At 41.9% G+C, this 19,520-nt stretch overlaps 2 protein-coding genes across 3 annotated transcripts in view; both read right to left on the bottom strand.

Annotated features, from left to right (window-relative positions):
• polr3b (polymerase (RNA) III (DNA directed) polypeptide B) overlaps window positions 1–14,882 on the bottom strand; it is a 36,597-nt gene extending 21,715 nt beyond the window's left edge. For both annotated transcript variants that reach the window (XM_027029861.2, XM_027029863.2), the window contains exon 1: window positions 14,746–14,882. In XM_027029861.2, coding sequence (XP_026885662.1) covers window positions 14,746–14,814 — 69 coding nt within the window. In that variant the 5' untranslated portion in view covers window positions 14,815–14,882. The remainder of the gene's footprint in view (window positions 1–14,745) is intronic.
• Window positions 14,883–15,425: 543 nt separating this feature from the next.
• endouc (endonuclease, polyU-specific C) lies at window positions 15,426–19,315 on the bottom strand. Its single transcript, XM_027029865.2, has 8 exons — window positions 19,004–19,315; window positions 18,774–18,833; window positions 18,564–18,663; window positions 18,254–18,365; window positions 17,378–17,499; window positions 17,154–17,266; window positions 16,890–17,034; window positions 15,426–16,466 (listed from the first exon to the last, which is right to left on the bottom strand). Exons 1-8 carry the CDS (start codon window positions 19,012–19,014, stop codon window positions 16,206–16,208), a joined length of 924 nt encoding a protein of 307 aa, XP_026885666.2. The 5' UTR covers window positions 19,015–19,315; the 3' UTR covers window positions 15,426–16,205.
• Window positions 19,316–19,520: the final 205 nt, after the last annotated feature.

The raw sequence follows: 19,520 nt of genomic DNA, 5'->3' as shown, positions 1-19,520 counted from the left end.
ACATACATACACTCTCCACACACACGTTATACATACATACACTCTCCACACACACGTTATACATACATACACTCTCCACACACACGTTATACATACATACACTCTCCACACACACGTTATACATACATACACTCTCCACACACACGTTATACATACACTCTCCACACACACGTTATACATACATACACTCTCCACACACACACACACACACACACACACACACACGTTATACATACATACACTCTCCACACACACACACACACGTTATACATACATACACTCTCCACACACACACACACACGTTATACATACATACACTCTCCACACACACACACACACGTTATACATACATACACTCTCCACACACACACACGTTATACATACATACACTCTCCACACACACACACCAACACACACACACGTTATACATACATACACTCTCCACACACACACACACACACACACACACACACACGTTATACATACATACACTCTCCACACACACACACACACACGTTATACATACATACACTCTCCACACACACGTTATACATACATACACTCTCCACACACACGTTATACATACATACACTCTCCACACACACGTTATACATACATACACTCTCCACACACACGTTATACATACATACACTCTCCACACACACGTTATACATACATACACTCTCCACACACACGTTATACATACATACACTCTCCACACACACGTTATACATACACTCTCCACACACACGTTATACATACATACACTCTCCACACACACACACACACACACACACACACACGTTATACATACATACACTCTCCACACACACACACACACGTTATACATACATACACTCTCCACACACACACACACACGTTATACATACATACACTCTCCACACACACGTTATACATACATACACTCTCCACACACACACACACACACACACACACACACGTTATACATACATACACTCTCCACACACACACACACACGTTATACATACATACACTCTCCACACACACACACACACGTTATACATACATACACTCTCCACACACACACACGTTATACATACATACACTCTCCACACACACACACGTTATACATACATACACTCTCCACACACACACACACACACACGTTATACATACATATACTCTCCACACACACACACGTTATACATACATACACTCTCCACACACACACACGTTATACATACATACACTCTCCACACACACACACACGTTATACATACATACACTCTCCACACACACACACGTTATACATACATACACTCTCCACACACACACACACGTTATACATACATACACTCTCCACACACACACGTTATACATACATACACTCTCCACACACACACGTTATACATACATACACTCTCCACACACACACACGTTATACATACATACTCTCCACACACACGTTATACATACATACACTCTCCACACACACACGTTATACATACATACACTCTCCACACACACACGTTATACATACATACACTCTCCACACACACACGTTATACATACATACACTCTCCACACACACACGTTATACATACATACTCTCCCCACACACACACGTTATACATACATACACTCTCCACACACACACGTTATACATACATACACTCTCCACACACACACGTTATACATACATACACTCTCCACACACACACGTTATACATACATACACTCTCCACACACACACGTTATACATACATACACTCTCCACACACACACGTTATACATACATACACTCTCCACACACACACGTTATACATACATACACTCTCCACACACACGTTATACATACATACACTCTCCACACACACACACACACACACACACACACACGTTATACATACATACACTCTCCACACACACACACACGTTATACATACATACACTCTCCACACACACACACACACGTTATACATACATACACTCTCCACACACACACACGTTATACATACATACACTCTCCACACACACACACGTTATACATACATACACTCTCCACACACACACACACACACACGTTATACATACATATACTCTCCACACACACACACGTTATACATACATACACTCTCCACACACACACACGTTATACATACATACACTCTCCACACACACACACACGTTATACATACATACACTCTCCACACACACACACACGTTATACATACATACACTCTCCACACACACACACACGTTATACATACATACACTCTCCACACACACACGTTATACATACATACACTCTCCACACACACACGTTATACATACATACACTCTCCACACACACACACGTTATACATACATACTCTCCACACACACGTTATACATACATACACTCTCCACACACACACGTTATACATACATACACTCTCCACACACACACGTTATACATACATACACTCTCCACACACACACGTTATACATACATACACTCTCCACACACACACGTTATACATACATACACTCTCCACACACACACGTTATACATACATACACTCTCCACACACACACGTTATACATACATACACTCTCCACACACACACGTTATACATACATACACTCTCCACACACACACGTTATACATACATACACTCTCCACACACACACGTTATACATACATACACTCTCCACACACACACGTTATACATACATACACTCTCCACACACACACGTTATACATACATACACTCTCCACACACACACACACGTTATACATACATACACTCTCCACACACACACACACGTTATACATACATACACTCTCCACACACACACACACGTTATACATACATACTCTCTCCACACACACACACGTTATACATACATACACTCTCCACACACACACACGTTATACATACATACACTCTCCACACACACACACGTTATACATACATACACTCTCCACACACACACACACGTTATACATACATACACTCTCCACACACACACACGTTATACATACATACACTCTCCACACACACACACGTTATACATACATACACTCTCCACACACACACACGTTATACATACATACACTCTCCACACACACACACGTTATACATACATACACTCTCCACACACACACACGTTATACATACATACACTCTCCACACACACACACACGTTATACATACATACACTCTCCACACACACACACGTTATACATACATACACTCTCCACACACACACACACGTTATACATACATACACTCTCCACACACACACACGTTATACATACATACACTCTCCACACACACACACACGTTATACATACATACACTCTCCACACACACACACGTTATACATACATACACTCTCCACACACACACACGTTATACATACATACACTCTCCACACACACACACGTTATACATACATACACTCTCCACACACACACACGTTATACATACATACTCTCTCCACACACACACACGTTATACATACATACACTCTCCACACACACACACGTTATACATACATACACTCTCCACACACACACACGTTATACATACATACACTCTCCACACACACACACGTTATACATACATACACTCTCCACACACACACACGTTATACATACATACACTCTCCACACACACACACGTTATACATACATACACTCTCCACACACACACACGTTATACATACATACACTCTCCACACACACACACGTTATACATACATACACTCTCCACACACACACACGTTATACATACATACACTCTCCACACACACACACGTTATACATACATACACTCTCCACACACACACACGTTATACATACATACACTCTCCACACACACACACGTTATACATACATACACTCTCTACACACACACACGTTATACATACATACACTCTCCACACACACACACGTTATACATACATACACTCTCCACACACACACACGTTATACATACATACACTCTCCACACACACACACGTTATACATACATACACTCTCCACACACACACACGTTATACATACATACACTCTCCACACACACACACGTTATACATACATACACTCTCCACACACACACACGTTATACATACATACACTCTCCACACACACACACGTTATACATACATACACTCTCCACACACACACACGTTATACATACATACACTCTCCACACACACACACGTTATACATACATACACTCTCCACACACACACACGTTATACATACATACACTCTCCACACACACACACGTTATACATACATACACTCTCCACACACACACACGTTATACATACATACACTCTCCACACACACACACGTTATACATACATACACTCTCCACACACACACACGTTATACATACATACACTCTCCACACACACACACGTTATACATACATACACTCTCCACACACACACACGTTATACATACATACACTCTCCACACACACACACGTTATACATACATACACTCTCCACACACACACACGTTATACATACATACACTCTCCACACACACACACGTTATACATACATACACTCTCCACACACACACACGTTATACATACATACACTCTCCACACACACACACGTTATACATACATACACTCTCCACACACACACACGTTATACATACATACACTCTCCACACACACACACGTTATACATACATACACTCTCCACACACACACACGTTATACATACATACACTCTCCACACACACACACGTTATACATACATACACTCTCCACACACACACACGTTAGACATACATACACTCTCCACACACACACACGTTATACATACATACACTCTCCACACACACACACGTTATACATACATACACTCTCCACACACACACACGTTATACATACATACACTCTCCACACACACACACGTTATACATACATACACTCTCCACACACACACACGTTATACATACATACACTCTCCACACACACACACGTTATACATACATACACTCTCCACACACACACACGTTATACATACATACACTCTCCACACACACACACGTTATACATACATACACTCTCCACACACACACACGTTATACATACATACACTCTCCACACACACACACGTTATACATACATACACTCTCCACACACACACACACGTTATACATACATACACTCTCCACACACACACACGTTATACATACATACACTCTCCACACACACACACGTTATACATACATACACTCTCCACACACACACACGTTATACATACATACACACTCCACACACACACACGTTATACATACATACACTCTCCACACACACACACGTTATACATACATACACTCTCCACACACACACACGTTATACATACATACACTCTCCACACACACACACGTTATACATACATACACTCTCCACACACACACACACGTTATACATACATACACTCTCCACACACACACACGTTATACATACATACACTCTCCACACACACACACGTTATACATACATACACTCTCCACACACACACACGTTATACATACATACACTCTCCACACACACACACGTTATACATACATACACTCTCCACACACACACACGTTATACATACATACACTCTCCACACACACACACGTTATACATACATACACTCTCCACACACACACACGTTATACATACATACACTCTCCACACACACACACGTTATACATACATACACTCTCCACACACACACACGTTATACATACATACACTCTCCACACACACACACGTTATACATACATACACTCTCCACACACACACACGTTATACATACATACACTCTCCACACACACACGTTATACATACATACACTCTCCACACACACACGTTATACATACATACACTCTCCACACACACACGTTATACATACATACACTCTCCACACACACACACGTTATACATACATACACTCTCCACACACACACACGTTATACATACATACACTCTCCACACACACACACGTTATACATACATACACTCTCCACACACACACACGTTATACATACATACACTCTCCACACACACACACGTTATACATACATACACTCTCCACACACACACGTTATACATACATACACTCTCCACACACACACGTTATACATACATACACTCTCCACACACACACACGTTATACATACATACACTCTCCACACACACACACGTTATACATACATACACTCTCCACACACACGTTATACATACATACACTTTCCACACACACACACACACGTTATACATACATACACTCTCCACACACACACACACACACACGTTATACATACATACACTCTCCACACACACGTTATACATACATACACTCTCCACACACACACACACACACACACACACACACACACACACACACACACACACACACGTTATACATACATACACTCTCCACACACACACACACACACGTTATACATACATACACTCTCCACACACACACACACACACACACACGTTATACATACATACACTCTCCACACACACACACACACACGTTATACATACATACACTCTCCACACACACACACACACACGTTATACATACATACACTCCACACACACACACACACACACACGTTATACATACATACACTCTCCACACACACACACACACACACGTTATACATACATACACTCTCCACACACACACACGTTATACATACATACACTCTCCACACACACACGTTATACATACATACACTCTCCACACACACACGTTATACATACATACACTCTCCACACACACACACGTTATACATACATACACTCTCCACACACACACACACGTTATACATACATACATACACTCTCCACACACACGTTATACATACATACACTCTCCACACACACGTTATACATACATACACTCTCCACACACACGTTATACATACATACACTCTCCACACACACACGTTATACATACATACATACACTCTCCACACACACACACTATACATACATACATACACTCTCCACACACACACACGTTATACATACATACACTCTCCACACACACACACGTTATACATACATACACTCTCCACACACACACACGTTATACATACATACACTCTCCACACACACACACACACGTTATACATACATACACTCTCCACACACACACACACGTTATACATACATACACTCTCCACACACACACACACACGTTATACATACATACACTCTCCACACACACACACACGTTATACATACATACACTCTCCACACACAACACACACACACACGTTATACATACATACACTCTCCACACACACACACACGTTATACATACATACTCTCCACACACACACACACGTTATACATACATACACTCTCCACACACACACACGTTATACATACATACACTCTCCACACACACACACACACGTTATACATACATACACTCTCCACACACACACACACGTTATACATACATACACTCTCCACACACACACACGTTATACATACATACACTCTCCACACACACACACACGTTATACATACATACACTCTCCACACACACACACACGTTATACATACATACACTCTCCACACACACACACACGTTATACATACATACACTCTCCACACACACACGTTATACATACATACACTCTCCACACACACACACACACACACGTTATACATACATACACTCTCCACACACACACACACACACACGTTATACATACATACACTCTCCACACACACACACACACGTTATACATACATACACTCTCCACACACACACACACACGTTATACATACATACACTCTCCACACACACACACGTTATACATACATACACTCTCCACACACACACACGTTATACATACATACACTCTCCACACACACACACGTTAGACATACATACACTCTCCACACACACACACGTTATACATACATACTCTCTCCACACACACGTTATACATGCATACTCTCCCCACACACACACACACACACACACGTTATACATACATACTCTCCCCACACACACACACACACACACGTTATACATGCATACTCTCCCCACACACACACACGTTATACATACATACATACATACTCTCCCCACACACACACACACACACACGTTATACATACATACTCTCCCCACACACACACACGTTATACATACATACTCTCCCCACACACACACACACACACACACACACACACGTTATACATACATACTCTCCCCACACACACACACACGTTATACATACATACTCTCCCCACACACACACACACACACACGTTATACATACATACTCTCCCCACACACACACACACACACACACGTTATACATACATACTCTCCCCACACACACACACACACACGTTATACATACATACACTTTCCACACACACACACACGTTATACATACATACACTCTCCACACACACACACGTTATACATACATACACTCTCCACACACACGTTATACATACATACACTCTCCACACACACACACACACGTTATACATACATACACTCTCCACACACACACACACACACACACACGTTATACATACATACACTCTCCACACACACACACACACACGTTATACATACATACACTCTCCACACACACACGTTATACATACATACACTCTCCACACACACACACACACGTTATACATACATACACTCTCCACACACACACACGTTATACATACATACACTCTCCACACACACACACGTTATACATACATACACTCTCCACACACACGTTATACATACATACACTCTCCACACACACGTTATACATACATACACTCTCCACACACACACACACACACACACACACACACACACACACGTTATACATACATACACTCTCCACACACACACACACACACGTTATACATACATACACTCTCCACACACACACACACACGTTATACATACATACACTCTCCACACACACACACACGTTATACATACATACACTCTCCACACACACGTTATACATACATACACTCTCCACACACACACACACACACACACACACACACACACACGTTATACATACATACATACACTCTCCACACACACGTTATACATACATACACTCTCCACACACACGTTATACATACATACACTCTCCACACACACACGTTATACATACATACACTCTCCACACACACACGTTATACATACATACACTCTCCACACACACACGTTATACATACATACACTCTCCACACACACACACGTTATACATACATACACTCTCCACACACACACACGTTATACATACATACACTCTCCACACACACACACGTTATACATACATACACTCTCCACACACACACACGTTATACATACATACTCTCCACACACACGTTATACATACATACACTCTCCACACACACACACACACGTTATACATACATACACTCTCCACACACACGTTATACATACATACACTCTCCACACACACACACACGTTATACATACATACACTCTCCACACACATACACGTTATACATACATACACTCTCCACACACACACACGTTATACATACATACACTCTCCACACACACGTTATACATACATACACTCTCCACACACACACACACGTTATACATACATACACTCTCCACACACACACACACGTTATACATACATACACTCTCCACACACACACACACGTTATACATACATACACTCTCCACACACACACACACACACACGTTATACATACATACACTCTCCACACACACACACACGTTATACATACATACACTCTCCACACACACACACACGTTATACATACATACACTCTCCACACACACACACACGTTATACATACATACACTCTCCACACACACACACACACACGTTATACATACATACACTCTCCACACACACACACACACACGTTATACATACATACACTCTCCACACACACACACACACGTTATACATACATACACTCTCCACACACACACACACACGTTATACATACATACACTCTCCACACACACACACACGTTATACATACATACACTCTCCACACACACACACGTTAGACATACATACACTCTCCACACACACACACGTTATACATACTCTCTCCACACACACGTTATACATGCATACTCTCCCCACACACACACACACACACGTTATACATACATACTCTCCCCACACACACACACGTTATACATGCATACTCTCCCCACACACACACACGTTATACATACATACTCTCCCCACACACACACACACACACGTTATACATGCATACTCTCCCCACACACACACGTTATACATACATACTCTCCCCACACACACACACACACGTTATACATACATACTCTCCCCACACACACACACGTTATACATACATACTCTCCCCACACACACACACACACACACGTTATACATACATACACTTTCCACACACACACACACGTTATACATACATACACTTTCCACACACACACACACGTTATACATACATACACTTTCCACACACACACACACGTTATACATACATACACTTTCCACACACACACACACACACACGTTATACATACATACTCTCCCCACACACACACACACACACACACACGTTATACATACATACTCTCCCCACACACACACACACACACACACACACACGTTATACATACATACTTTCCACACACACGTTATACATACATACTCTCCCCACACACGTTATACATACATACTCTCCCCACACACACACACACGTTATACATACATACTCTCCCCACACACACACACACGTTATACATACATACAATCCCCACACACACACACGTTATACATACATACACTTTCCACACACACACACAGTTATACATACTCTCCCCACACACACACGTTATACATACATACACACACGTTATACATACATACACTCTCCACACACGTTATACATACATACTCTCCACACACACACATACACGTTATACATACATACACACACACACACACACGTTATACATACATACACTCTCCACACACACACACACACACACACGTTATACATACATACACTCTCCACACACACACACACACACACGTTATACATACATACACTCTCCACACACACACACACACACACACGTTATACATACATACACTCTCCACACACACACACACACACACACGTTATACATACATACACTCTCCACACACACACACACACACGTTATACATACATACACTCTCCACACACACACACACACACACGTTATACATACATACACTCTCCACACACACACACACACACACACACGTTATACATACATACACTCTCCACACACACACACACACGTTATACATACATACACTCTCCACACACACACACGTTATACATACATACACTCTCCACACACACACACACACACGTTATACATACATACACTCTCCACACACACACACACACACACGTTATACATACATACACTCAGCACACACACACACACACACACGTTATACATACATACACTCTCCACACACACACACGTTATACATACATACTCTCCACACACGTTATACATACATACTCTCCACACACACACACACACGTTATACATACATACACTCTCCACACACACACACACACACGTTATACATACACACACACACACACACACACACACACACGTTATACATACACACACACACACGTTATACATACATACACTCTCCACACACACACACACACACACACGTTATACATACATACACTCTCCACACACACACACCCACACACACACGTTATACATACATACACTCTCCACACACACACACACACACACACACACACACACGTTATACATACATACACTCTCCACACACACACACACGTTATACATACATACACTCTCCACACACACACACACACACGTTATACATACATACACTCAGCACACACACACACACACACACACACACACGTTATACATACATACACTCTCCACACACACACACACACACACGTTATACATACATACACTCTCCACACACACACACACACACACGTTATACATACATACACTCTCCACACACACACACACACACACACACACACACGTTATACATACATACACTCTCCACACACACACACACGTTATACATACATACACTCTCCACACACACACACGTTATACATACATACACTCTCCACACACACACACACGTTATACATACATACACTCTCCACACACACGTTATACATACATACACTCTCCACACACACACACACACACGTTATACATACATACACTCTCCACACACACACACACACACACACACACACACACACACACGTTATACATACATACACTCTCCACACACACACACACACACACACACGTTATACATACATACACTCTCCACACACACACACGTTATACATACATACACTCTCCACACACACACACACGTTATACATACATACACTCTCCACACACACACACACACACACACACGTTATACATACATACACTCTCCACACACACACACACACACACGTTATACATACATACACTCTCCACACACACACACACACACACACACACACACGTTATACATACATACACTCTCCACACACACACACACACACACACACACACGTTATACATACATACACTCTCCACACACACACACACACACGTTATACATACATACACTCTCCACACACACACACACACACGTTATACATACATACACTCTCCACACACACACACACACACACGTTATACATACATACACTCTCCACACACACACACACACGTTATACATACATACACTCTCCACACACACACACACACACACACGTTATACATACATACACTCTCCACACACACACACACACGTTATACATACATACACTCTCCACACACACACACGTTATACATACATACACTCTCCACACACACACGTTATACATACATACACTCTCCACACACACGTTATACATACATACACTCTCCACACACACGTTATACATACATACACTCTCCACACACACGTTATACATACATACACTCTCCACACACACACTATACATACATACACTCTCCACACACACACACACGTTATACATACATACACTCTCCACACACACACACGTTATACATACATACACTCTCCACACACACACACACACGTTATACATACATACACTCTCCACACACACACACACACACACACACACGTTATACATACATACACTCTCCACACACACACACACACACGTTATACATACATACACTCTCCACACACACACACACACACGTTATACATACATACACTCTCCACACACACACACACGTTATACATACATACACTCTCCACACACACACACGTTATACATACATACACTCTCCACACACACACACGTTATACATACATACACTCTCCACACACACACACGTTATACATACATACACTCTCCACACACACACTATACATACATACACTCTCCACACACACACACACACACGTTATACATACACTCTCCACACACACACACACACGTTATACATACATACACTCTCCACACACACACACACGTCATACATGCATACACCCTCTATACACACACACACGTCATACATACATACACCCTCTATACACACACGTCATACATACATACACCCTCTATACACACACGTCATACATACATACACCCTCTATACACACACACGTCATACATACATACACCCTCTATACACACACACGTCATACATACATACACCCTCTATACACACACACGTCATACATACATACACCCTCTATACACACACACGTCATACATGCATACACCCTCTATACACACACACACGTCATACATGCATACACCCTCTATACACACACACACGTCATACATACATACACCCTCTATACACACACACGTCATACATGCATACACCCTCTATACACACACACACGTCATACATACATACACCCTCTATACACACACGTCATACATACATACACCCTCTATACACACACGTCATACATACATACACCCTCTATACACACACGTCATACATACATACACCCTCTATACACACACGTCATACATACATACACCCTCTATACACACACACGTCATACATACATACACCCTCTATACACACACACGTCATACATACATACACCCTCTATACACACACACGTCATACATACATACACCCTCTATACACACACACACGTCATACATACATACACCCTCTATACACACACACGTCATACATACATACACCCTCTATACACACACGTCATACATACATACACCCTCTATACACACACGTCATACTTACATACACCCTCTATACACACACGTCATACATACATACACAATCTCTGTACACACACACACACACACACACACACACACGTCATACATACATACACACACACACACACACACACACACTATACACGTCATACATACACACCCTTTCTATACACGTCATACATACATACATACACACACACACTATACATACATACACACCCTCTACACACACACGTTATACATACATACACACCCTCTCTACACACACACGTTATACGCACACACGCACGCACACACACACGCTATACACACAGCTCGAGACAGGCAACGTGAAAAGGGCCCGGCTTGTGCAGACAGCTAGCGTGAGCCTCGTCACGCCAACGTGCTATAGCGCGCGCGCGACGGGTACCTCGACCGTGTCCACGGGAGCCGCGAGCTGGTGGGGTGACATGTCCCCGAACTCGTCCAGCACGTCCATGACGCTCAATGCTTCTCGCGCAACAAGCCGCTCGCACTCATGTCACTATAGACACTCCAAACGGAAATTCCGTGCACACGTGAACTGTGTGGTGTGACACGAAAAGCACACCGGGCTAAAAAGACTCCAAGAAAACCATTAGTTCCACTCCCATGCAACGCCGCCCAAATTAAACTCCATGTGGATGAGTTTTGTTTTTGTTTTTAAACAATCTGTCTATGTTCAGCAAATTAACAGAAGTATTAACTTTGCTCCTAATCCTTCTCAACCAAGATATACTGTAAGTCCAACAATAAAACCGCATTTCAGTACGCTGAAATCAGAAATATTTAAAAACAGAATCTAAATAAATATGATGGAAATCTGCCATTTTACTGATGATGATGGAATGTTCTCAGTGTAAAAGCAGACAAGCAAACACCTCCAGACTTATTGGGGTTTGTTTTTACTGTAACATGATGAAAAAGTTAAATAAGAGAGAGTGAGATTTAAAATAAATGTGAAGATCATCAGAATTAAAAACAGCAAGATCGTTGGCATGTTAATTACCCAATTTACATCCAGCCATGCATCTCACTCATTCAAATTAAAAGGCTTCCCACATAAATACCTCAAAATTACTCTCGCAAGGCTTTATTGAAATATTTGGCAAATGTTTTAGTATTAAACAAAATTCATGAACTCCTCCCCTTAGCCCACTGGATTTTATAGAAATAGACTATATAAATGCATATTATTAAGGGATGGTTTACTAGAAACGTCATTTAAAGTAACTACATGATGATTCTATGACTGTAATTTGAATTCTATACTTATTGTGTAACTCTTATTATTGTCTTTGTTGATACAATTAATTTTTACATCTTTTACACTACCAACTTTATCCCAAGATGGGAAAATACGAAACGTATTCCCCCAGGCAAAAGGTAAAAAGGTCAAATCCAGTTTATTGTGTCCACCACCGTCATTAGGTAGGCAAATAAAACAAAAACACAACTTGATGAACAACAAAAGTCAAGAAACAAAAGCTTTGTTCATGGTAAGATGTCTACATATGTTCCAGTAAACACAAGAGAATGATTTGAAAAGAAGAAATAAGATCTCCATATACAATAAGAAGCTAAAATGTATATCCAGAAAGTTGAAGTCTGTTAACAAAGTAAATTTTTTTTGTATTTTTAATATGCTTCCCCTGTTAATGTTCTTTTATTATGCCTTTTAATATTTAAAAATTATTTTAATATTTTTAATATTAAAAAAATGTCTTCCTACTTTTTGTTTCATATAAAACAAAAGTGAAATAAAAAATCCTGCACAAAACAGGGTCTCGACACGGCTGTTAGATGTTCAGCGGACACGCAGGACGCCCTATATGCGAGACGCGGAACGTCCTATATGCGTCTGTTGTTGATACTGAGCAGCTTGGGGTAGGATGTCCCAATGGAGCGTCCATGCCGGTGAACCACCAGCTCCATCTGGTACTTGTCCATGTTCACTATGGCAACGGTGGTCTTCACAGTGGATGTGAGGAAGAGGATGGTGAAGACGGCCATCTCGAATTCGGGACTCACGCCGACGAAGGTGCTGCCTACGGGCTTGACCAGGCCGTGCCAGCTGAACTGCACGTTCAGCATGTGGTCGTCCGCGCTAGGCTAAAGTGGGAGAGAGCAAGATATGGGGGAGACATCAGATATGTAACATGTTTTCATTTGATGTTTTAATTTGTACGTAAAGCAGAATATTTTTATTTGCTGTCTATACTTTAAAGGGATTATATGTAGGGACTTTTATTTTACACAGCCCTGTGTCTGTTTCAGACATCAGTTCAGTAGTATTTAAGCCTTTACCATGTTCCTGGATCAGGGTTCAGTTCAGTAGTATTTAAGCCTTTACCATGTTCCTGGATCAGGCTTCAGTTCAGTAGTATTTAAGCCTTTACCATGTTCCTGGATCAGGCTTCAGTTCAGTAGTATTTAAGCCTTTACCATGTTCCTGGATCAGGCTTCAGTTCAGTAGTATTTAAGCTTTACCATGTTCCTGGATCAGGCTTCAGTTCAGTAGTATTTAAGCTTTACCATGTTCCTGGATTTGTAGCCCTTGTAATCGAGGAGATTCTGCTTCTCCTGGAGGTAGAACTGAACCCAGTTGTGGAGGCCCATGATTTCATTCCCAAACTTGGTCTCGCCAACAAATACATGCTCGAACCCACTGGAGTCCTCCCTGGTTAGATTAGAGAAAGTAATTATTCCACAATTATTCTATTACACTATTCTGTTCCACTTTGTTCTACATATATCTTTTTGCTGGAGTGTGTGTGTGTGTGTGTGTGTGTGGCTCACCCGCCACTTCTGTCTCTGTGGTAAAGACGAAACCACATGTAGTACAGCTGATCCTTGAACTGTCTCAGGTCTGAGTTAGACTTGCCCTTACGCACTAAATACTGGTGAGTATACTGAAGAAGAACAACAGATACATAATGCTCAGACATGTGATGGGTGTTCTCTTATCAGTAAGTCAGACGTCACGGCGGATGGGCTGGACTGCATGTCAGTGCCGTGTCTACCTTCATCACTGCTGTGTTCAGAATGGCGTCCAGGAAGGCACCATTCTCAGATTTCTCCTCTTCAGTCACCCTCTCGGACACACCGGTGGATCTCTCATAGTTATCCAGCAGCTTCATAAAACCTCAGAGACGTGAGACAGTGAGAGTGAGAAAGTGAGAGTGAGACAGTTTGATAAACCTAGACATCTGCCCTTAAAACTAGACAAGGGTCAACGCCCAACTAACTGTGGGTCAACTAACTGTCTTTAACTTGAGCTGAATTACTTGCAAGTGAACATCTGAGCCTTACGAACGCTCATTTCCATCTGATCAACGTGACCATGGTATTTATAAACACAAACACCATCATCTTCAATGGATTTTCGTTTATAGAAATATCACCTAAAAGATTACAGACAATGTGTTTCAGATCATTTATTCCATCTGGTAGAGTTTGGTTTCAGATTTGAATCCAACGTATGAAATATCACATTAAAACATTCAATATTCTAAGCTCAGTTTTTGCATCAAATGAATGCACAACGAATAAAGTGTCCTTTGTAACAAAGCACGCCTTAGACCTTGGGCAATGAGAACACAAACCACACTTTTATATTGAAACCAGGACTGTCTCAAATGCAATTATGTTACATAAAGGGTCTCGGCACGTCTATAGGGAAGGCATGTCTGGAGCTGTTCCTGAAATAAAAAAAGTTAGTTATTCTCCTACGCTGGATAGGGGAAAACGCAGCGTCAGGCAGGACGTTGACGCCTTCACAGAGGCGCTGCATGCTGTAACAGGGCAGACGAGCCTACACGTCTGCCCTGAGGATACCCGGAAGGACAGAAAAGAAACTGGAGACGTTCCCAGATGAAAAAGGTCTGCTCTCTACTCACGGGCATACGTCAGGGTGGAACTGAGTTTGTTCTCGTTGACATAAGAGAAGAGAGGAGCCATGGCGTGATCTGTAGCGAAGGTGCTGCCACTGGCTATATAACCAGCTTTGCCCTGCAGATAGATGGCAACCCTGAGACCCCAAAAGAAAACGGATGCACAAGCCACCTTTGTCCTTTATATCCAAGTAAAACCATCGTGTTTATAATTGCTATGACACAGAAAACAAAGATATTTATAATGACAGTGTAATTATTAGTGCGCACTGATATGTAATGGTCGTTTAATGATATGGACTTCCTCACTGTTTACCTGCGGGGAGAGCCTATAGTCTGTCCCAGCCTTGAAACGATTCACATCCAACTTCCAGAGCTGGTTGAACACATCCGACAGCTCCTGGTTCACAGTTTGGCTGCAGGTTTGCACAAGTTCATTTCAGAAGGTTGTCTGCACTAAGAACACTGTTCAACATCGCAAATGTGTCCGTGTCTAAGACGTTATAAGTGAACTGGGGAAAAGTACCTCGATGCATCAGTATATGCGAACAATACCAAAAGCACGACGAAAGTCCCGCAGTCCTGCCTGGAAGGGGATTAACATCAGTATCACGGCTCTCCACAACACACGACTGCTTTACTAAAGTCATTACACTCTCCGCTGGCTAAACTCTCCCCGTAAAATCTCTCTTGACATTTTCCGAGGGTTTACGACGTCAAGTATGTATGTAAAGAGAATAAAGGAACCGCACATACCCCCGAACCATTGTGCTCCGTTATGCTTCACTCCGTGCACTGGAAAGTTAGAGGTCCTGGAGGCTCAACCCTCCCTCTACGGCTGCTCCAACTGACTGTCTAAACACACCCTGCTGCAGTTAGATGCTTTAACTTAGACGTCTAGCTTGGCCTTCAGACGGGGGTTTAATGGAGTTTCATGTGAGTAGCCTAGATCTGATTACGTTAGGATAAATGACGGTTGGCATCCTGTATGAAAAGCTCAGTTAACACAATCGGTCGCCCGGTTTTGGTTGTTAAAGTTGTGTTTTGTTTTTATCCCTTAAAGGGTTAAAGTCCCACTTTCTCGGCAGCACAAAAACAACCCAACACAATAATCTTCGCCTATGCGCCGATCCGCTAGCAGGCGGCGCTGCAAGTCCTGCCGGCACGTTATAACTCAGAAAAGAGGCAACAAGTCATTTATATCACCAAGAAACAACAATTTTTATAGAAGTAACTTTAAAAAATATTTTTCTATAAAGTTTAGCTCACATGA

The sequence above is a fragment of the Electrophorus electricus genome, chromosome 4 (genome assembly GCF_013358815.1).
Source record: "Electrophorus electricus isolate fEleEle1 chromosome 4, fEleEle1.pri, whole genome shotgun sequence".
NCBI classification, from domain to species: Eukaryota; Metazoa; Chordata; class Actinopteri; order Gymnotiformes; family Gymnotidae; genus Electrophorus; species Electrophorus electricus.
Note: the sequence above shows the minus strand (reverse complement) of the source record. Positions and strands in the feature narration are given on the sequence as shown.

Excerpts from the sequence above, each read along its gene's own strand:
- endouc (XM_027029865.2), bottom strand. Across the intron at positions 18,664-18,773 it reads GCATATACTGATGCATCGAG|CCAAACTGTGAACCAGGAGC; the intron begins GTACTTTTCCCC and ends GCAAACCTGCAG. Across the intron at positions 18,366-18,563 it reads ACTATAGGCTCTCCCCGCAG|GGCAAAGCTGGTTATATAGC; the intron begins GTAAACAGTGAG and ends ATCTATCTGCAG.